The 25,489-nt window shown below is 42.5% G+C and overlaps 1 protein-coding gene across 1 annotated transcript in view; it reads right to left on the bottom strand.

The window, feature by feature from the left end:
- The window catches only part of DNAH5 (dynein axonemal heavy chain 5), a 173,963-nt gene that overhangs the window by 4,552 nt on the left and 143,922 nt on the right, over positions 1-25,489 (bottom strand). The window contains exons 72-78 of the mRNA XM_058177601.1: positions 24,480-24,699; positions 23,531-23,736; positions 22,706-22,909; positions 9,577-9,792; positions 8,252-8,464; positions 7,057-7,209; positions 5,007-5,238 (exon numbers count right to left, since the gene is read on the bottom strand). Of these exons, the coding sequence (XP_058033584.1) occupies positions 5,007-5,238; positions 7,057-7,209; positions 8,252-8,464; positions 9,577-9,792; positions 22,706-22,909; positions 23,531-23,736; positions 24,480-24,699 (1,444 nt within the window). The remainder of the gene's footprint in view (positions 1-5,006; positions 5,239-7,056; positions 7,210-8,251; positions 8,465-9,576; positions 9,793-22,705; positions 22,910-23,530; positions 23,737-24,479; positions 24,700-25,489) is intronic.

Raw genomic sequence — 25,489 nt, 5'->3', positions numbered from 1 at the left:
TCTTCTCCGGCGTTTCATCCCCCTCAGCTCCTCGGAGAACCAAGGAGCCGGTTGGGACCTGCGCCGGGTCAGAGGCCGCAGAGGCACGACACGATCTAAGGCCCCCGCCGCGGCCCGTTCCCAGGCCGCAACAAGTTCCTCAGACGTGCCGTGAGCCAGACCCTCAGGAAATGGCCCAAGCTCCGTCCGGAACCTCTCCGGGTCCATCAGGCGCCTGGGACGGAACCAACGCATCGGCTCCGTCTCCCTGCGGTGTTGGATGGCGGTCAGAAAGTCCAGGCGAAGGAGAGAGTGATCTGACCATGACAAAGGTTCAATGACTATTTCCTTTAAGTCCAGATCTCTCAACCACTGACCAGAGACAAAAATCAGATCGAGTGTACCACCCCCAATGTGGGTAGGGCCATCAACTACTTGAGTCAGGTCCAAGGCCGTCATGGAGGCCGTGAACTCCCGAGCTGCTGTCGATGACGAGCCAGAAGATGGCAAGTTAAAGTCCCCCATGACTAAAAGTCTGGGGGTCTCAACTGCCACCCCAGCAAGCACCTCCAGCAGCTCGGGCAGGGCAGCTGTCACGCAGCAAGGAGCCAGGTACGCGACCAGCAAGCCCATCTGACATCTATGGCCCCACTTCACAAAGAGGGATTCACACCCGGCAATCTGAGGTACAGTGGTCTCCCTCGGCTCCAGACTCTCTCTAATCACAACCGCCACCCCTCCACCCCTACCCTGGGCTCTCGGCTGATGAAATGCCCGGAAGCCTGGCGGGCACATCTGTACCAGGGGCACGCCCCCTTCTGCGCCCAACCAGGTCTCCGTAATGCCTATAAAGTCCGCGGCACCCCCCTGAATAAGATCGTAAATTAGGGGGGCCTTATTGGCCACGGACCGTGCATTACACAACATCAGCCGAAGGCCCAGGCTCTGAGGGTCTTGACCATCCGGGGAACGGGAAAAGTCTGGGGGCTCGGGGCGCGCGATCGCCTGTAAGCATCGAGCGCGCACCCCCTTAACACGATCCGAGCCCCCACTTCCGCCAAATCTGCCCCTCCCCCATACCGTGCAAATAGCACCACCCTCCACTAATGGAACCTGAACTCTCCCCGTAACCCTCGGACCTATTAACTCATCGCCGCGAGCAGGCGCAGGAACTGATACCCCACCCGGCGGGTTTCCCCCAACACCCGCCCCCACCCCCAACCCAAACCCATCCCTCCCCCCACCCTTAAAATCCCCATTAAAACTCCCCTTAAAAAACCTATTAAAACAACTAATTAAAAAACCCCTAAGCCTCCTATTTTTCGCTTGCAACCTCTCGGGACTCCAAAGACCGTCCTCAAGGTGGGGTCTCGATAATCTGGAGGGCCAAACCCGCAAGAGAGGGGCATCTCGCAGGGCAAGTAGGTCAGCCGCCGTAAATGTTCGCATCACTGAGAAGGTCCAGCAAAAGGCCCATCCTGGGCTGGTCAAGATGGTAACAGGTAACAAAACAGATGGTAAAATGACCATGACCAGTCTGTCCTGATGGGAAACAGTTAGAGGTAATCCATGTGCGGTAGATGACCAAACCGCTGACTCAGTCAATTCACCACCCCATACAACAACCCGGGGTGGACTATGGAAGAAGGGGGGAGGAACGATGGTAAAGATATTATTTAAAGATGGTAAATAATGGAGGGGCATCCGCTGGGCCCGCGGGCCTTCCTCCGGCGCTATCAAATATCCACGCCATTAGGGCAAGGTCACAACCACCTTGGGCCTACCGGGCCATCCGCCGCCTCAAAGCACCGGGGCAGGCCGCCGCCGCCTACCGCCTCCGCCCGGCCATCGCCACTGGGAAAGCCCCATCGCCACCGCAAGCAGGCCGCTGGAATCTCCACCATCCAGGAGGGGACACCAGTTGCCAAGACCCGTCAGCAGTCCCGAGATTCCACCAGCGCCAACACCCGGCGAAGAGGACCAGGCCGCCGCCGCCGCCACCGTGAGTTCAGCGAGGCCGCTGGGGCCCGGGCGGCCCTCTAGATCTTCATTGGGGCGCAGCCCCTCCGGGGCTCCTCCCATCGCCCCCGGAGACACCCAAACTCTAAACCTTCTTCAAGTTGCCGAGCCTTCCAGGCAGGAGTCCAGGGGGCGATGTCAGCGCCCCCCCACCGCCCCCGCCACCGCCGCCACCGCCAAAATGCCAAAAAGGATGGCGGCGGCTCGGCAGGCCGCCAGGATTACCTGCAAGGCGCTGTGACTCCGGGGTTCCTCCCAACGCCCCTCGGAGTCGCACAGCGCCCAGCCACCCTTTTTTAGGCTGGCTGGATCTTCCTCCATCAGGGCGGGGGCCTAAGATGTTATTCAGGCCCCCCCAGACCCAAATAGAGCCCGAAAAGGCCCATCGCCGCTCCCCCGATCAGCAGGGCGGCGCCATCTTAGACATGCGCAGAAGCTATCTGTTTAAGCTATGTTTTCTCTTCATCACTTTGGTAACAGATCTAGCCTATCTTGTAATAAGTCATTTTTCTTACTCTCTACAATTACCCTCCAAATGCCAGTCCAATTACCTCATACATGAGGTTCTTATCTGGATATTAGTGATACATCAACCAATATTCTTGGACAACAATTCCTGCAGTTTTATGTAGATTTTACAACAGGCCCCATTAGGAGACTGTATACTCATGCCATGGAGATCATCAGTATAACACCCAAAAGCATTTCTCATAATTGTCTTAAATAGGAGCAAGATCATGTCAGGTTTTTCTAAAAGTCTCTGACAAGGAAAGTCTTGTGGGAAGCAACACCTGTATTCATCTTATTTCTTTCCTGGCACTGATCATCCACAGAATGGCAATTTTAAATGCTATCCTTAGATTAAGACTCTTTCATATTTTGGGCCATGCATGACATTTTCAACTGAGAAGGGCATTTATACACGCCTACTGTATATTCATATACCAAATCAGCTTGATGGGCACTGCATATAGGCAGGCCTCAACGGACAACTACAACCGACCCCAAAATTTTTGATGCTAAGTGAAACATTTGTTAAGTAAACTTTGCCCCGTTTTACAACCTTTCTTGTCATCGTTAAATGAATCACTGCAGTCATTAAGTTGGTGAATGAATCTGGCTTCCTCATTGACTTTGCTTGTAAGGTTTGAAAAGGTGATGGTAGGACCTGGGGACACTGCAACCAACATAAGTAGGAATCCGTTTCCAAGCATCCAAATTTTGGTCACGTGACCATGAGGAATGCTACAACGGTCGTAAGTGTGAAAAACTGCCATAAGTCACTTTTTTGTGTGTCATTGTAACCTTGAATGGTAACTAAATGAACTGTTGTAAGTGGAGGACTCCCTGTACAATTGTCCAGAAGACGCTTTATTTCTCATTCAAGAAGCTTGAAGAAGCTCTGAAGAGCTGCAGAAACTTCTTGGATGAGAAGCAAAACGTCTTCAAAGAAAAAAACCAGAAAGTCCAGTTGCCTCTTGAAAAAGCACCTTTGGGACAACCATGACCTGGATGACTGAGAATCTCCACAGACATTTCCCTGTATGGTTTTCTCTTACCAAAGGTAAACGAGCAGATTTAATTCAAATAACTACTGGTGTCACAAATAACTGAAAGAAAAAGGGAGGACTAACTACAAAGCTTGGGCTTTTATTGCAGTTGCATTTATGTCTTATGGGAATTTATTTCTTGAAAGAAAAGGCTGTCTATTTTCAGGCCAACATTCCGAGCCCAATTTCAGAAAGCAGAGCGACAGTCTGTGTCTCCAGCCCACCATTGATTCTGACAGCTGTTTCCCCCCATTCAGGGATCCCAAAGCTTCTTCCCTTCATTTCTAAAGTTGCACTTTCAGTCTTTTGACTTGTTTGCTCAAGCAGATCCAAATGCTATACATTCAGCTGTCAACAAGAGCACCTACATACCAAACAACAACTTGTAGACTTGTTTAAAAAAAATCCACACAAGTGTAAAAAGCTAGGTTTAAGCTGATTGACATTTTTTAAAAAAAGAAAAAAATCAATAATTTAAGTGGAAAGAAATCCTTTGCCACTGTGTTGATTTTCCCCCCCAAATGACCAAGTATGTTTTTTATTCTCTTCACTCATAGGTTTCCTTTGGTTTTACACAGCAGGTCTGATCTAGCATAAGATGAAGTAGAAATGCATATTTTATTACAGTCTCCTCTATTGGCTAACACACTTCAAGCCACTTCACAGCATATGTGGGCGGGGTGGGTGGGTGGAAGCAGCATCTTTCTTTTTTACATATTATTTAGCCACTTTCATTCTGCTTAGAATGTATCCATTGCGAATCAATCCTAAAGCTGGCAAAAGGAAATGGTAAAGTAGTTTCTATTGATCAAATGTAGGTATTTATTTCTATTGAGAAAGGAAATAAAAATGTGAGATTCAGTCAACTGAGTTCTGGGTCCCTGTAACCCTCTTTTTTCTCTTTTTCTTTGTCGTACAAGTGCATTCTAAACCTAATCAATGACAATTCAAGGAAGGCTAAGAGGGCACATGGATGTAGCAGAACTAGCTTAACTTAGAAGCTGGACCTGGTGAAGGTTTTTTTAACATGCTTTTTTTCATAGAATAACTGTCATTATTTTATGTTTCAAATCAAACTCACACCCTCTTCTGAACACAATTCCCCATTTTCTAGCAAAACTTTATACTTTCTTAATATTCATAAAGCACATAGGTTAGCATTGATGTTGCTAGGAATACAAAAGTGAATATACTTTGCATATTATTGAGTAATACATATTCAGTAAGGAGTCTTTAATATCTCTGCTCCCAAAAGAGCAACTAGGAATAAAGCTTTTTCAGGACCCTATCTAAAAAAACGGCAACATTTGTTCTTCAGGGACTGACAAGAACACGTATTTTCATTTAAAATCCAAACTTTTTTTTTCATGCCACAAAATCAATAGAATTCATGGGCTATTTTAAAGTGTGAAATACTCTCAATTGTATCATCAAAATCACATTCAATTTAATACTCACTGTTGTTTTCTGCATATATTCTTATCACAGGCATTGGTTCAAAGAGCACCTTAGGTTTAGATTCAATGAGTTTCATGTTCCTTTTGTCCCATCCAGCTCCTTCTAAATAGAGGCCATATACATAGACTCCTTCAGGAGGAGGAGTTGAGATGTCATCATTCATCCACTTTGTGACCTCACTGCACAGAACTACACTGTCAAGTGCCCATCCCTTGTTTGCTCTTGTTATTTCCTGTTTCAAAGCAATGGAATAGTTAGACCAGAATTTCTACCACCAAAGAATCAATGTAGTTTCAGAATAAATAAGCCAAAAATCGGAAAATACAATGGAGTCACATATTTTCTTTTTCTCCTGAGATTTTCTAATTATATACCAATTTCTATAGTATGTATACAAGTGAGACACAAAGGTACTTTTTCTAGAGGCAACTAGACTTTCTGGATTTTCTTTGAAGATGTTTCGCTTCTCATTTGCTTATCATCATTCAGCTGAAGAATCTTCTTGGATGAGAAGTGAAATGGCTTCAAAGAAAAACTGGAAAGTCTAGTTGCCTCTTGAGAAAGCACCTTTGGGACAACCATGACCTGGATGACTAAGAATCTCCATAGACATATACAAGTAAGGACTAAACAGGGTTTTTTGTTTTTGTTTTTTTTAGTTTTGGTCCCTTCAGGTCAGTGATGACTTCTGGCAACTGCCTGGTCAAGGCCCTGCAGTTTTCGTGGCAAAATTTTGGAAGTGGTTTATCTTTGCTTGCTTGCTTCTTAGGACTGGCCTCATGCCCAGTCTCCCGGTTTCTAGACTGGTGACTCAACCAGCACACTAAACTGACTCTCTAACACCACTTCCATAGGTAGGTGTACAAGTGAGTGCTCCCCAATTGATACTTCTTTCATATTTCTTACTTCTTTCTTTACAGATCCTCACTCAACTCCTTACACTCTGTCAAACCATCTGACCAGTGCTTTTATTGCTCAGGAAACCACTGTAAGGTATATTAAAGCCTATATTATATATGCTAGTTATCAAAAGTATCAGAAAGGTGGGACTGATTTAGAAAGATACTTTATAAAGGAGACCAAAATTAATTGAACTTCAGAAGTCACAATTTTCTCTGAAAAATTACCAGTTGGAACAGGTTTTTGATTGCTAGTACATTTCCTTGTAACTCCTCTAACTTTCACTCCCCTTGTAAGGGGAGGCCACCTGTCAAGCCAGTTAATATCTACATCCTCTTGTTAGCAAATTCCCTTTTCCCTTCCTAGAAATCAAAACAAAAAACAAAAAAACGAGCAGGTTCTCTGTTTCTTATTATTGTAATCCACCATAGAGGCAGCAAAAATAACATGCAAAGGATGGTATTTTGAACAAAAGAAAGTTTACAACTTGGACAATATTTTTTAGCAGTGGAGTCCTTCCTGCATAATAGGATTTAGGCAGGAGCCATGCACACAAAAACACACAGTTGTACAGAACAACTGGCTGGCTGCTGGGAAGCACAGAATACCAAATTAGGGAAATACAGAATACCAAATTAGGGCAGCTGCTAGGAATCAGCCGGTTGCTGTGTTCCATTGTGAGCTATATAGACAGCTGGTGAGAGCCATGACAACCAATTGCCCAAGTGCAACAGGCAGTTTGATATATTTGATTTAGAAATGTCGGCTTGTCAAAAATCATGGGTAAGAATAAAGTCTGAAATTTAAGATTTAGAATGTTTCCCTGACAATACGGTAGATCTTTGTTCCTGGACTTCGAAAGACTATCTTTTCCTGCCATAATTTATAATTGACTTAAGCTCTCCCAAGCCTAGTACAATATTTGCAAGGTAGAAGAAGACTGGAATATCCTATATGCCTTGTCACAATCGTGAAAATAAAAAAAATAGTTAAAGAAAAGTGAGGTCTAATTATACCAGCCCTAGTTTCTTCGAGAAGGCAAAGGCAACTCCATTCGCTTGCCTGAAAATAGATGATATTGCCACATGTATTCATTTCAGATAAAAATCAAAACAAGTGGATAGACTTGTAGAGCAATCAGATATTTAACCTGTCTCATTGCAGTTAAAAAGCCCTGGGGATTGAAGAATCCTGTCATCCAAAAGCAATTTGGTCGTTTCTCAAAAATCCAAGAATGAAATTGCCGGTTTCTTTCTAGAAGTTCAGTAAACCAAAAACCAAGCGTGCTGGAAGCCCAAGATGCCTAGAAACAGGGAAAAAAATATGGTACAAGAAACTAAGCTGTACAATGCTTTAAAACCTGGATGTTGAAGAAGTAAAAGTATATGGGTTGTATACTGCTTTTTTTTTTTTTTTTAGATTCATATGATAGACCACTCCTCCATGTTAAGGACAAGATGTCAGAGAAAAGAATAACCAGAATCCTCCTCCTTGTATGAAGGAACATTCAATCAAGTTAGCTTCTAGTCCTTTCCCACCCAAATCTGGAGTAGTACATGACAAGTAAATCAAGCTACTCTTATAAAACATTACCGTTGGATGCAGATGATTATGCTGCTCATGAATAAATGCATTTTTTTAAAAAAAAAAGAGAAGTCCCAGTAGACTCTGCAGTACAATTAGTCCTCGACTTACAACAGTTCATTTAGTGACTGTTCAAAAGTTACTACAACACTAAAAAATATTATGACTGTTTCTCACACTTACGACCTTTGCAGCAGCCCTATGGTCATGTGTTGAAAATTTGGAGACTTGAAAACTGATTCATATTTATGACAGTTGCAGCGTCCCAGGGTCAGGTAACCCCCCTTTTGCAACCTTCTCACAAGCAAAGTCAATGGGGAAGTCAGATTCATTTAGCAATTGTGTTAGTAACAACAACTGCCATGATTCATTTAACAACTGTGGCAAGACAGGTCATAAAATGGGGCAAAATTCACTTAATAAATGTTTCACTTAGAAACAGAAATTTTGGGCTCTATTGTGGTCATAAATAGAGGACTACCTGTACTAAATTGATGACAGAAATGGCATGGAAAAATACATGAGACATCCTTCCTATACATATGGCCTAGAAACTTCCCACTGGAATGGCATGTAATGCAAACAGACCTTTCAAGTAAATGTATGAGAGCAAGCCTTCAATTACAAGGAATCAATTAATTAACAGTAACTATGTGGGTGTGTTTAGATGCTTTGACCATGTCATAATTGGATTAGGGGAGTTAATTCAGAAGAATGATGCTCTAACATTATTTCCCTTCTAATGAAGCAACAATACCAACCTTTCTCCAGCGCTCTGGGATCCGCGCATCATACATACAATCCAGAGCATCCCTGAGATTCTCATTCATGATTATGGTTCCATCAATGGCCAGTTTAAGATCTGTCAAAGTGTTTCGCACCAGAGCAATAATCCTTTGCATTCTGTCAATTTCCTGTCGCAGAAAGATGTTCATTGGCTGAAATGGTCCCATTTGCTGAAGCCTTTCCTTTACCTAACGTGAGAAAGAGAATATTTAAATACAAGGCCAGTTAGCATGCTGACCGCCAGGTCCACAAGGCATTAGCTACTGACTTCTATAAAATTCTACGCAGAGTAAATGAAAGGGGAGGATAGATTTTTTTTTTCCACAGAGGAATGGAGCATGAATTCCTAGAACACTAAGATCATGTACAAGAAGCTTGTCTAAAAAATGTCTGAATCAGTTATTTCATAGGTGATACAAGTATTTGAAAATAAATGCAAGTATAAAAATGGTATTATATTTAGAGGGTTAAGGTATCCACAATTCTTTATTTTTCCATAAAGAATTGTGGATACCTTAACCCTCTAAATATAATTTTAAAAAATGCAGAAAGCTTTGAAATATGAAGATTGCATAAATCTAATGATAAATATAAATGTCAAGTCAAACCAAATAAATGATCAAATATACATGAGTGTATTTGCATGCAAGAGCCAGATTGGTGTAGGCTAGAAACTAGGAGAATGTGAGGTCTAGTTTTAGGCACGAAGCCAGTTGGGTAAGCTTGGTCCAGGTTCGTCACTCTCTGTCCTAGAAAGAAGGCAATGGCAAAGCCCTTCTGAAAATCCTTGCCAATAAAACTATAGGGACATGTCCAAGCAGTCTCCAAGAATCAAACAGAACTTAAGGGGGGATACTGCATATGCAGTAAATCACATTAATTAGAAAGGCTGACTGAAGTGCTCATGTTGTTATTAATTTGAATTAATTTTTGTCTTATTCACTGTATAAAAATGTCGACGACATCAGCTTAATCTTTGAGCAATACCTATTTTTTTATAAGCAAATATCTTTCAGCTGGCCTTTTATGTTGATTTCATTATTTGGATATCAGTATATTTTATTACTTATATCTGCCAATTAGAACAAAGAAACTGGCCTGTTTTGTCATAAAGCACCACATGCCTCTTCGTTATTTGGCTTTACCAGTTCATTCCTTAATATCTAGGTTACAAGTATACCAAAAATATTATTTTTTTTAAAAGTGGAATTAAGAAAATGGTTTTTTTCCCCAGTTAGACAACGTGAAAAACAATTCCAATGCAGCCGATGCTTCCTATCTCAAGATTTTATGAACTTACTTCAAAAGGCACATAATCTGCAGGTAGTTTCTCCAGCATATCGTCAGCTAGCCTGGCCACTACAGCTTCTCGGGTTTCACCACTTCCGCTAGAGCTATCTTTGGGCTGAATGCTGAGGATGGTGTCTAGCACATCTTTTGCCAGTTTGCTCTGGTAAGTAATATCAGCATTGGGATGCAGCCCAAAAACTTCTGGAGTATCATAAGCAGGCAAACCCTGTACAAGCCAACATAAAGCAGATATAACAAGAGTTATCTTGTGATCAGAGGGACGGTCAGTACATTTTATTAATAAATCTAGCAGAGTAATATAGAGACTCTTCTAAAGTATTAGTGGAAATGAGTATAAAAAATGCAGAGTGGCAATAGCAAACATTTAAAAAAAACCATATCAGCATCAGAGAGCACAACAAAAACTGAGAGGGATAGAAATCCCAAAGCATTATTGATTGAGGGTTTAACATTAAAACACTGAAAAGATAACAGCACACTGGAATTCCAAAAAATATTTGTAATATATATGTGTCTGTATGTGCATGCGTGCATATGGTGTGTGTCTGTGTAGACACACACACACACACACGTGTTTGTGTGTGTGTATATATAGCATATAAAAACAAATATAGCATATATATAAATATATGTATGTATGTATGTATGTATGCATGTATGTAGGTAGGTCTTTGGTTATTCGGGTTTTCTCCCGTGTAAAATTGGAAGTGTCTTGGCGACGTTTCGACGAAGTCTCATTCGTCACCTTCAGGCTGGTGTTTACAGCTTCGTGCTTCTAGGAGCAATGCATGATCGCAGCTGTTTCTTCCCTTTTAACTGCTAGTGGGGGTTTGAACTGATTGGTTGGGAGCTTGGCTGTGTTCTGATTGGGTGGAGCTGTGTTCTGATTGGGTGGGAGTTTGGCTGTCAGAACACACCTCCACCCAATCAGAACACAGCCAAGCTCCCAACCAATCAGTTCAAACCCCCACTAGCAGTTAAAAGGGAAGAAACAGCTGCGATCACATATTGCTCCTAGAAGCATGAAGCTGAAGCCTGAAGATGACGAATGAGACTTCAAACGTCGCCAAGACACTTCCAATTTTACACGGAGAAAACCCGAATAACCAAAGACCTATATACAAACACCCGTGAAAACCTCAGAAAAAATATATATATATATATATAAATGTATATATATATATATATATATATATATATAGGTCTTTGGTTGTTCGGGTTTTCTCCCGTGTAAAATTGGAAGTGTCTTGGCGACGTTTCGACGAAGTCTCATTCGTCATCTTCAGGCTTCAGCTTCATGCTTCTGGAATGGATTCCAGAGAAATAAGATTACCAAACTAATCCAAAAAGAACCCCCCACTAAAATCCAAGACAGAGAACAAGAAAACGGCACAGCCCTCCTCCCATATATAAAAGGCACCACAGACAGAATCAGCAAGATCCTCCACAAACACAACATCAAGACAGCATTCTGCACAAACAGAAAAGTATCCACCATCCTAAGAAACCCCAAAGACAAAATTGAGTTAGAAAATCAAGGAGTATATGAAATCCCATGCACCGCCTGCCCCACCACATACATTGGACAAACCAACAGAAGAATAAGTGCACGCATTGAAGAACACAAGAACTCATTCAAAAAAGAGGAACCAACTTCTTCCCTGGTCCAACACTTTAAAGTCACAGGACATGATATTGACTTTAAAAAGACCAGAACTATCGCCAAAACTGAACACTTTAACAACAGAATAATCAGAGAAGCCATTGAGATAGAAAAACGCCCACACAGCATGAACAAACGAGATGACACCTCCCGCCTACCAGCCATTTGGAAACCCGCTCTTATTGACAAACGAGTCCCTAACACGAGGAATGACACCAGACCCACACTCACAAGGTCCACACAGGATGTCACCACCGCACATCCACCCAGAAAGCAGACCCAAACCCACACTGATCATGAAGCACGACCAAGGACCAGAAGCCAGACCGCAGCTGCAACATTAGCCATTTCAAACCCCTCCAATCCATTCATGCAGCAGACCCACTATGAAGATGTAGCACGACCACAAAGCCAAACAACAGCTATGCAGCTCACCAGCTCAAATCCCCCTGCAGCACAGACCAGACTGAGCACAACCAAGCCCCCACCAACACAGGACACACCCCCAGCCAATCAGAGCACAGAAAACCCCATCCAATCAGAGCACAGCCAAGCTCCCACCCAATCAGTTCAAACCCCACTAGCAGTTAAAAGGAAGAAACAGCTGCGATCACACATTGCTCCCAGAAGCACGAAGCTGAAGCCTGAAGATGACGAATGAGACTTCAAACGTCGCCAAGACACTTCCAATTTTACACGGAGAAAACCCGAACAACCAAAGACCTATATACAAACACCGTGAAAACCTCAGAAAAATATATATATATATATATATATATATATATATATATATATATATATATATAGGTCTTTGGTTGTTCGGGTTTTCTCCGTGTAAAATTGGAAGTGTCTTGGCGACGTTTGACGAAGTCTCATTCGTCATCTTCAGGCTTCAGCTTCATGCTTCTGGAATGGATTCCAGAGAAATAAGATTACCAAACTAATCCAAAAAGAACCCCCCACTAAAATCCAAGACAGAGAACAAGAAAACGGCACAGCCCTCCTCCCATATATAAAAGGCACCACAGACAGAATCAGCAAGATCCTCCACAAACACAACATCAAGACAGCATTCTGCACAAACAGAAAAGTATCCACCATCCTAAGAAACCCCAAAGACAAAATTGAGTTAGAAAATCAAGGAGTATATGAAATCCCATGCACCGCCTGCCCCACCACATACATTGGACAAACCAACAGAAGAATAAGTGCACGCATTGAAGAACACAAGAATTCATTCAAAAAAGAGGAACCAACTTCTTCCCTGGTCCAACACTTTAAAGTCACAGGACATGATATTGACTTTAAAAAGACCAGAACTATCGCCAAAACTGAACACTTTAACAACAGAATAATCAGAGAAGCCATTGAGATAGAAAAACGCCCACACAGCATGAACAAACGAGATGACACCTCCCGCCTACCAGCCATTTGGAAACCCGCTCTTATTGACAAACGAGTCCCTAACACGAGGAATGACACCAGACCCACACTCACAAGGTCCACACAGGATGTCACCACCGCACATCCACCCAGAAAGCAGACCCAAACCCACACTGATCATGAAGCACGACCAAGGACCAGAAGCCAGACCGCAGCTGCAACATTAGCCATTTCAAACCCCTCCAATCCATTCATGCAGCAGACCCACTATGAAGATGTAGCACGACCACAAAGCCAAACAACAGCTATGCAGCTCACCAGCTCAAATCCCCCTGCAGCACAGACCAGACTGAGCACAACCAAGCCCCCACCAACACAGGACACACCCCCATCCAATCAGAGCACAGAAAAACCCCCATCCAATCAGAGCACAGCCAAGCTCCCACCCAATCAGTTCAAACCCCCACTAGCAGTTAAAAGGAAGAAACAGCTGCGATCACATTGCTCCCAGAAGCACGAAGCTGAAGCCTGAAGATGACGAATGAGACTTGTCGAAACGTCGCCAAGACACTTCCAATTTTACACGGAGAAAACCCGAACAACCAAAGACCTATATACAAACACCGTGAAAACCTCAGAAAACAAATATTGCACCTCTACGGGAGGAAATCCACCATCTGACCAGGACCTATGAAAACTAGAAGTCCAAAGAGCTTCCATTTTATGTGACCTCGCATTCTCTGAAACTGCCGCGATCAAAATTTAATCCCCAAATGCTTCCAATTGAAATTCCACTCCAACTCTGCAGCCACCAAACGATCCTAAAAAGAACAGAATTGGCCTTAATCAGAAATGAACTTCACACAAAAGATTCCTCCTAGATCAAATCAACAAAGATCTCCTCACACTTCACCTCAAACTCAGCAACAAGATGCACCCTGCACTTTGGGACAAATCCAAACAACTTGCCGTCTGGAGAGCGAAACACAGACCACCCTCAAGACAGACACGCACACCAACAAACTCCGAAGACTACAAGAACGCCAGAAAACAAACCCCTCCACCCTCACAGCAACACATGAAACAAACAGTGCATAACATCTCAGATAGGATCCTCACCAAAGCTGAAACCGATGTCCTTTCCAAAGGATTCAACTTTGCAGTCACTCCCAAAATACATCCCCACGAAACCATTATATGCGGAGTTGAAACCAGCCTGACCAAAATCAACCCCGATGGCGCTAACAAAATCAGACTCGAGATCTCCAACATCCTCTGCACCAGCAAGCCACCCAAAAGCAACTTACCCAAAGAGGAACAGACAGCACTACTTAACCTGAAAAAGATACCAGCATAATAATCCTACCAGCAGACAAGGGCAGCGCCACGGTGGTTATGAACACATCTGACTACCAAACCAAATTAACCAACCTACTCCAAGACCCTGCATACAAGCCCCTAAACACAGACCCCACCACCTACCTAGAAAAACCACTAGATCCAAAATAAAAGCCTCCCCATCAGCGAAGAAATCCAACAAAGAATCATTCCCAGAGAAATCATCCAGATGCCCTAAGCTCTATGGCCTCCCAAGATACACAAAGAAGGAACCCCCACTCAGACCCATAGTCAGCTCCATAGGCTCACCTCTACAAAACCTAGCCAAATTTTTCGCCAAACAACTACAGCCCTATGCAGAATCCATCACCTCACACGTAAAAAACTCATTCCAGTTCATAGAGATCATAAAGAAACAAAACTTACAGCCCAGCGTCCTACTCGTGAGCTTTGATGTCATATCCCTCTTCACCCAAGTGCCAATCAAAGAAGCCTTGACAGCTATCCAAAACAAATATAACCCCCCCAAGCATATCCTAGATCTGACCAACCACTGCCTATCCAACACATACTTCATCTATAATGGACAAAAATACAAACAAGTAGAAGGAGCACCCATGGGATCACCCCTCTCACCTGTCATTGCCAATCTCTACATGGAACACTTTGAAACCCAAGCACTAGAAAAATCTGATCACAAACCCAAACTCTGGCTCAGATATGTAGACGACACCTTCATAATCTGGCCACACGGGAAAGAAAAACTTGACAACTTCCTCACACACCTCAATAGCCTACACCCCAAAATACAGTTCACCATGGAAACAGAAGTTAATAACCAACTTCCTTCCTGGATGTCTTAGTCTACAGAAACCCAATGGCTCCCTAGGACACACCATCTACCAGAAGAAAACACACACAAACCGCTATCTGCACGCACTCTCACACCACCACCCAGCACAGATCAACTCCGTAGCCAAGACACTCATCTCAGAACAAAATGCTTAGCTGATGAACAACACCTAAAACCGAACTAGACACTCTCACTAACGTACTAACATCCAATGGATTCCAGAGAAATAAGATTACCAAACTAATCCAAAAGAACCCCCACTAAAATCCAAGACAGAGAACAAGAAAATGGCACAGCCCTCCTCCCATATATAAAAGGCACCACAGACAGAATCAGCAAGATCCTCCACAAACATAACATCAAGACAGCATTCTGCACAAACCAAAAATATCCACCATCCTAAGAAACCCCAAAGACAAAATTGAGTTAGAAAATCAAGGAGTATATGAAATCCCATGCACCGCCTGCCCCACCACATACATTGGACCAACCAACACAAGAATAAGTGCACGCATTGAAGGACACAAGAACTCATTCCAAAAGAGGAACCAACTTCTTCCTGGTCCAACACTTTAAAGTCACAGGACATGATATTGACTTTAAAAAGACCAGACCAATCGCCAAAACTGACCACTTTAACAACAGAATAATCAGAGAAGCCATCGAAATAGAAAAACGCCCACACAGCATGAACAAACGAGATGACACCTCCCGCCTACCAGCCATTTGGAAACCCGCCCTTATTGACAAACGAGTCCCTAACACGAGGAATGACACCAGACCCACACTCACAAGGTCCACACAGGATGTCACCACCGCACATCCACCCAGAAAGCAGACCCAAACCCACACTGATCATGAAGCACGACCAAGGACCAGAAGCCAGACCGCAGCTGCAACATTAGCCATTTCAAACCCCTCCAATCCATTCATGCAGCAGACTGACACCCACTATGAAGATGTAGCACGACCACAAAGCCAAACAACAGCTATGCAGCTCACCAGCTCAAATCCCCCTGCAGCACAGACCAGACTGAGCACAACCAAGCCCCCACCAACACAGGACACACCCCCATCCAATCAGAGCACAGAAAAAACCCCATCCAATCAGAGCACAGCCAAGCTCCCACCCAATCAGTTCAAACCCCCACTAGCAGTTAAAAGGAAGAAACAGCTGCGATCACACATTGCTCCCAGAAGCACGAAGCTGAAGCCTGAAGATGACGAATGAGACTTCTAAACGTCGCCAAGACACTTCCAATTTTACACGGGAGAAAACCCGAACAACCAAAGACCTATATACAAACACCCGTGAAAACCTCAGAAAACAAATATTGCACCTCTACGGGGAGGAAATCCACCATCTGACCAGGACCTATGAAAAACTAGAAGTCCAAAGAGCTTCCATTTTATGTGACCTCGCATTCCTACGAAACTGCCGCGATCAAAATTTAATCCCCAAATGCTTCCAATTGAAATTCCACTCCAACTCTGCAGCCACCAAACGCATCCTAAAAAGAACAGAATTGGCCTTAATCAGAAATGAACTTCACACAAAAAGATTCCTCCTAGATCAAATCAACAAAGATCTCCTCACACTTCACCTCAAACTCAGCAACAAGATGCACCCTGCACTTTGGGACAAATCCAAACAACTTGCCGTCTGAGAGCGAAACACAGACCACCCTCAAGACAGACACGCACACCAACAAACTCAAGACTACAAGAACGCCAGAAACAAACCCTCCACCCTCACAGCAACACATGAAACAAACAGTGCATAACATCTCAGATAGGATCCTCACCAAAGCTGAAACCGATGTCCTTTCCAAAGGATTCAACTTTGCAGTCACTCCCAAAATACATCCCCACTGAGACCATTATATGCGGGGTTGAAACTAGCCTGACCAAAATCAACCCCGATGACGCTAACAAAATCAGACTCGAGATCTCCAACATCCTCTGCACCAGCAAGCCACCCAAAAGCAACTTACCCAAAGAGGAACAGACAGCACTACTTAACCTGAAAAAAGATACCAGCATAATAATCCTACCAGCAGACAAGGGCAACGCCACGGTGGTTATGAACACATCTGACTACCAAACCAAATTAACCAACCTACTCCAAGACCCTGCATACAAGCCCCTAAACACAGGCCCCACCACCCACCCTGGAAAAACCACTTGATCCCAAACAAAAGCCTCCCCATCAGCGAAGAAATCCAACAAAGAATCATTCCCAGAGAGAAATCATCCAGATGCCCTAAGCTCTATGGCCTCCCAAGATACACAAAGAAGGAACCCCCACTCAGAGCCATAGACAGCTCCATAGGCTCACCTCTACAAAACCTAGCCAAATTTCTCGCCAAACAACTACAGCCCTATGCAGAATCCATCACCTCACACGTAAAAAACTCATTCCAGTTCATAGAGATCATAAAGAAACAAAACTTACAGCCCAGCGACCTACTCGTGAGCTTTGATGTCATATCCCTCTTCACCCAAGTGCCAATCAAAGAAGCCTTGACAGCTATCCAAAACAAATATTACCCCCCCAAGCATATCCTAGATCTGACCACCCACTGCCTATCCAACACATACTTCATCTATAACGGACAAAAATACAAACAAATAGAAGGAGCACCCATGGGATCACCCTCTCACCTGTCATTGCCAACCTCTACATGGAACACTTTGAAACCCAACCACTAGAAAAACCTGACCACAAACCCAAACTCTGGCTCAGATATGTAGACGACACCTTCATAATCTGGCCACACGGGAAAGAAAAACTTGACAACTTCCTCACACACCTCAATAGCCTACACCCCAAAATACAGTTCACCATGGAAACAGAAGTTAATAACCAACTTCCTTCCTGGATGTCTTAGTCTACAGAAACCCAATGGCTCCCTAGGACACACCATCTACCAGAAGAAAACACACACAAACCGCTATCTGCATGCACTCTCACACCACCACCCAGCACAGATCAACTCCGTAGCCAAGACACTCATCTCTAGAACAAAATGCTTAGCTGATGAACAACACCTAAAACCGAACTAGACACTCTCACTAACGTACTAACATCCAATGGATTCCAGAGAAATAAGATTACCAAACTAATCCAAAAGAACCCCCACTAAAACCCAAGACAGAGAACAAGAAAATGGCACAGCCCTCCTCCCATATATAAAAGGCACCACAGACAGAATCAGCAAGATCCTCCACAAACATAACATCAAGACAGCATTCTGCACAAACCAAAAATATCCACCATCCTAAGAAACCCCAAAGACAAAATTGAGTTAGAAAATCAAGGAGTATATGAAATCCCATGCACCGCCTGCCCCACCACATACATTGGACAAACCAACAGAAGAATAAGTGCACGCATTGAAGAACACAAGAACTCATTCAAAAAGAGGAACCAACTTCTTCCTGGTCCAACACTTTAAAGTCACAGGACATGATATTGACTTTAAAAAGACCAGAACTATCGCCAAAACTGAACACTTTAACAACAGAATAATCAGAGAAGCCATTGAGATAAACGCCCACACAGCATGAACAAACGAGATGATACCTCCGCCTACCAGCCATTTGGAAACCCGCCTTATTGACAAACGTGTCCCTAACACGAGGAATGACACCAGACCCACACTCACGAGGTCCACACAGGATGTCACCACCACACATCTACCCAGAAAGCAGACCCAAACCCACACTGATCAGGAAGCACGACCAAGGACCAGAAGCCAGACCGCAGCTGCAACATTAGCCATTTTAAACCCCTCCAATCCATTCATGCAGCAGACCCACTATGAAGATGTAGCACGACCACAAAGCCAAACAACAGCTATGCAGCTCACCAGCTCAAATCCCCTGCAGCACAGACTAGACTGAGCACAACCAAGCCCCCACCAACACAGGACACACCCCCAGCCAATCAGAGCACAGAAAAACCCCATCCAATCAGAGCACACCCAAGCTCCCACCCAATCAGTTCAAACCCCCTCTAGCAGTTAAAAGGAAGAAACAGCTGCGATCACACATTGCTCCCAGAAGCACGGTTGAAGCCTGAAGATGACGAATGAGACTTCGAAACGTCGCCAAGACACTTCCAATTTTACACGGAGAAAACCCAACAACCAAAGACCTATATACAAACACCGTGAAAACCTCAGAAAACAAATATTGCACCTCTACGGGGAGGAAATCCACCATCTGACCAGGACCTATGAAAAACTAGAAGTCCAAAGAGCTTCCATTTTATGTGACCTCGCATTCCTACGAAACTGCCGCGATCAAAATTTAATCCCCAAATGCTTCCAATTGAAATTCCACTCCAACTCTGCAGCCACCAAACGCATCCTAAAAAGAACAGAATTGGCCTTAATCAGAAATGAACTTCACACAAAAGATTCCTCCTAGATCAAATCAACAAAGATCTCCTCACACTTCACCTCAAACTCAGCAACAAGATGCACCCTGCACTTTGGGACAAATCCAAACAACTTGCCGCCTGGAGAGCCAAACACAGACCACCCTCAAGACAGACACGCACACCAACAAACTCAAGACTACAAGAACGCCAGAAAACAAACCCCTCCACCCTCACAGCAACACATGAAACAAACAGTGCATAACATCTCAGATAGGATCCTCACCAAAGCTGAAACCGATGTCCTTTCCAAAGGATTCAACTTTGCAGTCACTCCCAAATACATCCCCACTGAGACCATTATATGCGGAGTTGAAACCAGCCTGACCAAAATCAACCCCGATGACGCTAACAAAATCAGACTCGAAATCACCAACATCCTCTGCAGCAGCAAGCCACCCAAAAGCAACTTACCCAAAGAGGAACAGACAGCACTACTTAACCTGAAAAAAGATACCAGCATAATAATCCTACCAGCAGACAAGGGCAACGCCACGGTGGTTATGAACACATCTGACTACCAAACCAAATTAACCAACCTACTCCAAGACCCTGCATACAAGCCCCTAAACACAGACCCCACCACCTACCTAGAAAAAACCACTAGATCCAAAATAAAAGCCTCCCCCATCAGCGAAGAAATCCAACAAAGAATCATTCCCAGAGAGAAATCATCCAGATGCCCTAAGCTCTATGGCCTCCCAAGATACACAAAGAAGGAACCCCCACTCAGACCCATAGTCAGCTCCATAGGCTCACCTCTACAAAACCTAGCCAAATTTCTCGCCAAACAACTACAGCCCTATGCAGAATCCATCACCTCACACGTAAAAACTCATTCCAGTTCATAGAGATCATAAAGAAACAAAACTTACAGCCCAGCGACCTACTCGTGAGCTTTGATGTCATATCCTCTTCACCCAAGTGCCAATCAAAGAAGCCTTGACAGCTATCCAAAACAAATATAACCCCCAAGCATATCCTAGATCTGACCAACCACTGCCTATCCAACACATACTTCATCTATAACGGACAAAAATACAAACAAATAGAAGGAGCACCCATGGGATCACCCTCTCACCTGTCATTGCCAACCTCTACATGGAACACTTTGAAACCCAAGCACTAGAAAAATCTGATCACAAACCCAAACTCTGGCTCAGATATGTAGACGACACCTTCATAATCTGGCCACACGGAAAGAAAAACTTGAAAACTTCCTCACACACCTCAATAGCCTACACCCCAAAATACAGTTCACCATGGAAACAGAAGTTAATAACCAACTTCCTTCCTAGATGTCTTAGTCTACAAGAAACCCAATGGCTCCCTAGGACACACCATCTACCAGAAGAAAACACACACAAACCGCTATCTGCATGCACTCTCACACCACCACCCAGCACAGATCAACTCCGTAGCCAAGACACTCATCTCTAGAACAAAATGCTTAGCTGATGAACAACACCTAAAACCGAACTAGACACTCTCACTAACGTACTAACATCCAATGGATTCCAGAGAAATAAGATTACCAAACTAATCCAAAAGAACCCCCACTAAAACCCAAGACAGAGAACAAGAAAATGGCACAGCCCTCCTCCCATATATAAAAGGCACCACAGACAGAATCAGCAAGATCCTCCACAAACATAACATCAAGACAGCATTCTGCACAAACCAAAAAATATCAACCATCCTAAGAAACCCCAAAGACAAAATTGAGTTAGAAAATCAAGGAGTATATGAAATCCCATGCACCGCCTGCCCCACCACATACATTGGACAAACAAACAGAAGAATAAGTGCACGCATTGAAGAACACAAGAACTCAGTCAAAAAAGAGGAACCAACTTCTTCCCTGGTCCAACACTTTAAAGTCACAGGACATGATATTGACTTTAAAAAGACCAGAACTATTGCCAAAACTGAACACTTTAACAACAGAATAATCAGAGAAGCCATTGAGATAGAAAAACGCCCACACAGCATGAACAAACGAGATGATACCTCCCGCCTACCAGCCATTTGGAAACCCGCTCTTATTGACAAACGAGTCCCTAACACGAGGAATGACACCAGACCCACACTCACAAGGTCCACACAGGATGTCACCACCACACATCCACCCAGAAAGCAGACCCAAACCCACACTGATCATGAAGCACGACCAAGGACCAGAAGCCAGACCGCAGCTGCAACATTAGCCATTTCAAACTCCTCCAATCCATTCATGCAGCAGACTGACACCCACTATGAAGATGTAGCACGACCACAAAGCCAAACAACAGCTATGCAGCTCACCAGCTCAAATCCCCCTGCAGCACAGACCAGACTGAGCACAACCAAGCCCCCACCAACACAGGACACACCCCCATCCAATCAGAGCACAGAAAAACCCCCATCCAATCAGAGCACAGCCAAGCTCCCACCCAATCAGTTCAAACCCCCACTAGCAGTTAAAAGGAAGAAACAGCTGCGATCACACATTGCTCCCAGAAGCACGAAGCTGAAGCCTGAAGATGACGAATGAGACTTCGTCGAAACGTCGCCAAGACACTTCCAATTTTACACGGGAGAAAACCCGAACAACCAAAGACCTATATACAAACACCCGTGAAAACCTCAGAAAACAAATATATATATATATATATATATATATATATATATATATATATATATATATATATATATATATATATATATATATATATATATATATATATATATATATATAAAAACAAATATAGTATATATAGTGTATACATATATAATGTTTATAAATGTGCCCATATATGTATCTTTAAAAAGATAATGTGAACAAATAGTAAGATTTCAGGGAATTTTTCATTTATACAAGACGTTTCAGGAAATTATTACATAAGGTAAAAGAATAATTATCTAACTTAACACTTGTACAGTGCTTTGAAATACAGGTAATCGTTCAGTTCAATTGTAACCGTGAAACCATACCCCTTATTTATTTATACATATATTTAAACTGCTCATCAGCAATATTCTTCTTTGTCATGGTAACAACATCATTCTCCCATCCCCTTTACATTGTTATGATTTCAGTATTAAAAAGAAATTCATTGTCACTGACATCAAGACAAAGGCAATTTTCAGATCAAGAATTTCTGGATGTTCACAAATGTCTTAATCACTACTATCTCTGAGGCTGTGAAGCAGTAGTTCAATATACCTACTTAGTACATTATTAATTTCTCAGTTCCTTTCATATTTTGGTATTAATTTCTTTACATTTAAGTATCCTTCATATATATCTTCAGAGATCTTGTCTGCAAATTCTATACAGGAAGTTTGATTAAGAAGGAAGTATACTAGTGCAATGACCTTGTGAATGAAGAAAGCTTTTGATTTATTAACTTCAGCCTAGCCTTAAATTTTCTTTTTATTTGCTAATGATAACAAACCTGTATGTAGTGCAGGTACTGATCCACTGCAGTACACTTGGGTATATTGTATCCTTTGTAAAATGAAAAGTCTTGGCTGAACATGTTTTCACTGAACCACACTTTAGCAAATGTGTTAAGGAGCCTTTTGTCATAGTCATCTGTAACCCTTCCACCATATTGAATTTCCCCAATCATATAACGAACAGTGTTCCAGGACACACCCTGAAAAAGATAAAAAAAAAATACGATGTATTCATGCAACCGTATACTAAAATAAATGTATATGTATATCAATCAATCAGAATAGAGCTGGAAGGGACCTTGGAGGTCTTCTAGTCCAGGGGTCTCCAATCTTGGTCCCTTTAAGACTTGTGGACTTCAACTCCCAGCTTTGCTGGCTGAGGAACTCTGGGAGTTGAAGTCCACAAGTCTTAAAGGGACCAAGGTTGGAGACCCCTGTTTCTAGTCCATGTGCATATGAAAGATCTGAAAATTCCTATGCATATATTATTCTGATTCTGATTCTGAACTAGACTGAGTCAAAAATAGTTCCATTATTAAATTGGAATCCTCCCCCCATTTACTTTGCTATCTGTCTCTTGTTTTTAGCCATCTTCTTTCTCTTCCAACAGCGTATTATAGCCATCCAATATATATTACATCTGGTATCAGGACATCCATCCTCACCTCTAAATCTAATCTAGTGAATTTAATGGCTGTTTAACATTAAAGGTTAATTGACTATGTTACATTGAGTGAAGATTGGTTGACAACGTTGTAAATTATTTCAAGTTTCATATACGCTGCTAGAGATTTATTTCCAGCCAATTAGTGCCAATTAACCTTTTTGATGTCCATGTCATCCAAATGGTTCTGAACAAACTGCACTGTGGCATTGAAATCAGCTTGGTTGAATTCATAAGGAATATTCCATCCTAGAGGTCCAAATTTCCTTCTTTCCTGAACAGTGGAGTGGAGAAAGGCCACAGCATACAACATTGGCTTCCACTGTACCATATTGCTGATGTCCAAGAGATCTTGATTCACACCTGTAACAAAGTCATTGACTATTATAAACAAACTTTCCTATAAAGCCCTTAATGAAAAGCATTTTTCCTCTGCAATTCCCATTTAATCATAACTTCTACATGATAGTTCCTTACACAAAAATTTCCCACATATTTTACACTTGAAAAGAATAACCATACATAAGCATCAAACCAAATTCTCTAAACCAATCACAAATCTTGAAGTAATAGAGGCATGGTGGTGCAGTGGTTAGAATGCAGAATTGCAGGCTAATTCTGCTGATTGCCTGGAGTTCAATCTTGACCAGCTCATGGTTGACTCAGCCTTCCATCCTTCCATAAAATGAATCCCCAGATTATTGGAGGCAATATGCTGACTCTGTAAAATTGCTTAAAGAGGGCTGTAAAACACTGTGAAACAATATATAAGTCTAAGTGCTATTGCTATTGCTAATATACATGAATGAAAATACTCAGTGAAAATTTTTAATGTTCTGCTGGTAATCATTTTCAATAGTTGGTCAGATATGCCTGACTCAGTAATTTACTGATTAGCAAATGATTATCCAGCTATTTATAGGAATGCCTATAGCCATTTATCTTATATTTTATATATGTTTCAAGTAGAACATCAAAATGCTCCAAGCATTCTTAAGATCATTCAAGCTATATGATTTTGTCTTGCTGAAAATTGAATAAAATATTCAATTTTATGGGGAAAATTTATTAAATATTTGTATGACAGCTGAGGCTAAGTCACTCACCTCCATACGTTCTCTTTAGGCCAGCTTTAAGTCCCTGGGGAGGTTCATTAGTGAATTTTATAGACATCTGTAGAAGGGTAATAGGAAAGTGTTTGTGGACCTCTGTAGTCATCCACAAGCGAAAGGCCTCATGAACTATCTCTGTTTCCACAATAGTGTCCATCAACTCATCCATAAAGTCAAGACCCAAGTGGCAGTTCTGCAAGAGAGCCCATCCACCCTAAGAGAATAAGATGTTAAGAGGCATGTAGCTGGGTTTGTTATTCATTTCGGAAATTAACACCATGCATTCAGATTATTGTTACCTTCCAATTATATCCAATTCACAACTCTGTGCTGACATAGGATTTTTCAAATATATCATAATTTGTTTCTAATACCAAAAGTAACTGAAGTATAGCCAATAAACTAAGAATATGAAAGAATTCTATGGATCCTATTTATAATAGATTTGATTTTTAGTAGTAGATTGAACTATCTTGTACATGTTCAACTAACCTAATATTTCACTCAATATCACCAACAATCATAAATTTTATTTTGAAAATGAAATTCAACAAAGTAACAACTTAATTTATCTGCAATATAAATGTGTGTCACCCAAGCAATATATATTCCTGTCTGTTCCCAAATATAAACATGTATTGGATTGTGCCTAGAATTTAGCAACATTTTTGAATCAAAATATATGGAGCGATCGATTTAAAAACATAATATATTTTCATTTTCAGAAGGCCACTGGCTAGAAATAATCCTATTTTGCGCTTTAGAAATAGAGAGAAATTTTATTCCATAAACATAATTAGTTATGCTATATTCATGCTTAGCTAAACATCACTAGCAGGGGTGAAATCCAGCAGGTTCTAACAGGTTCTGGAGAACCAGTAGTGGGAATTTTGAGTAGTTTGGAGAACTGGCAAATACCACCTCTGGCTGACCCCAGAGTGGGGTGGGAATGGAGATTTTGCAATATCCTTCCCCTGCCATGCCCACCAAGCCACGCCCACAGA

The sequence above is a fragment of the Ahaetulla prasina genome, chromosome 3 (assembly GCF_028640845.1).
Source record: "Ahaetulla prasina isolate Xishuangbanna chromosome 3, ASM2864084v1, whole genome shotgun sequence".
Taxonomy (NCBI): Eukaryota; Metazoa; Chordata; class Lepidosauria; order Squamata; family Colubridae; genus Ahaetulla; species Ahaetulla prasina.
The sequence above is the reverse complement of the archived record's forward strand: the minus strand, read 5'-3'. Positions and strand labels throughout refer to the sequence as shown.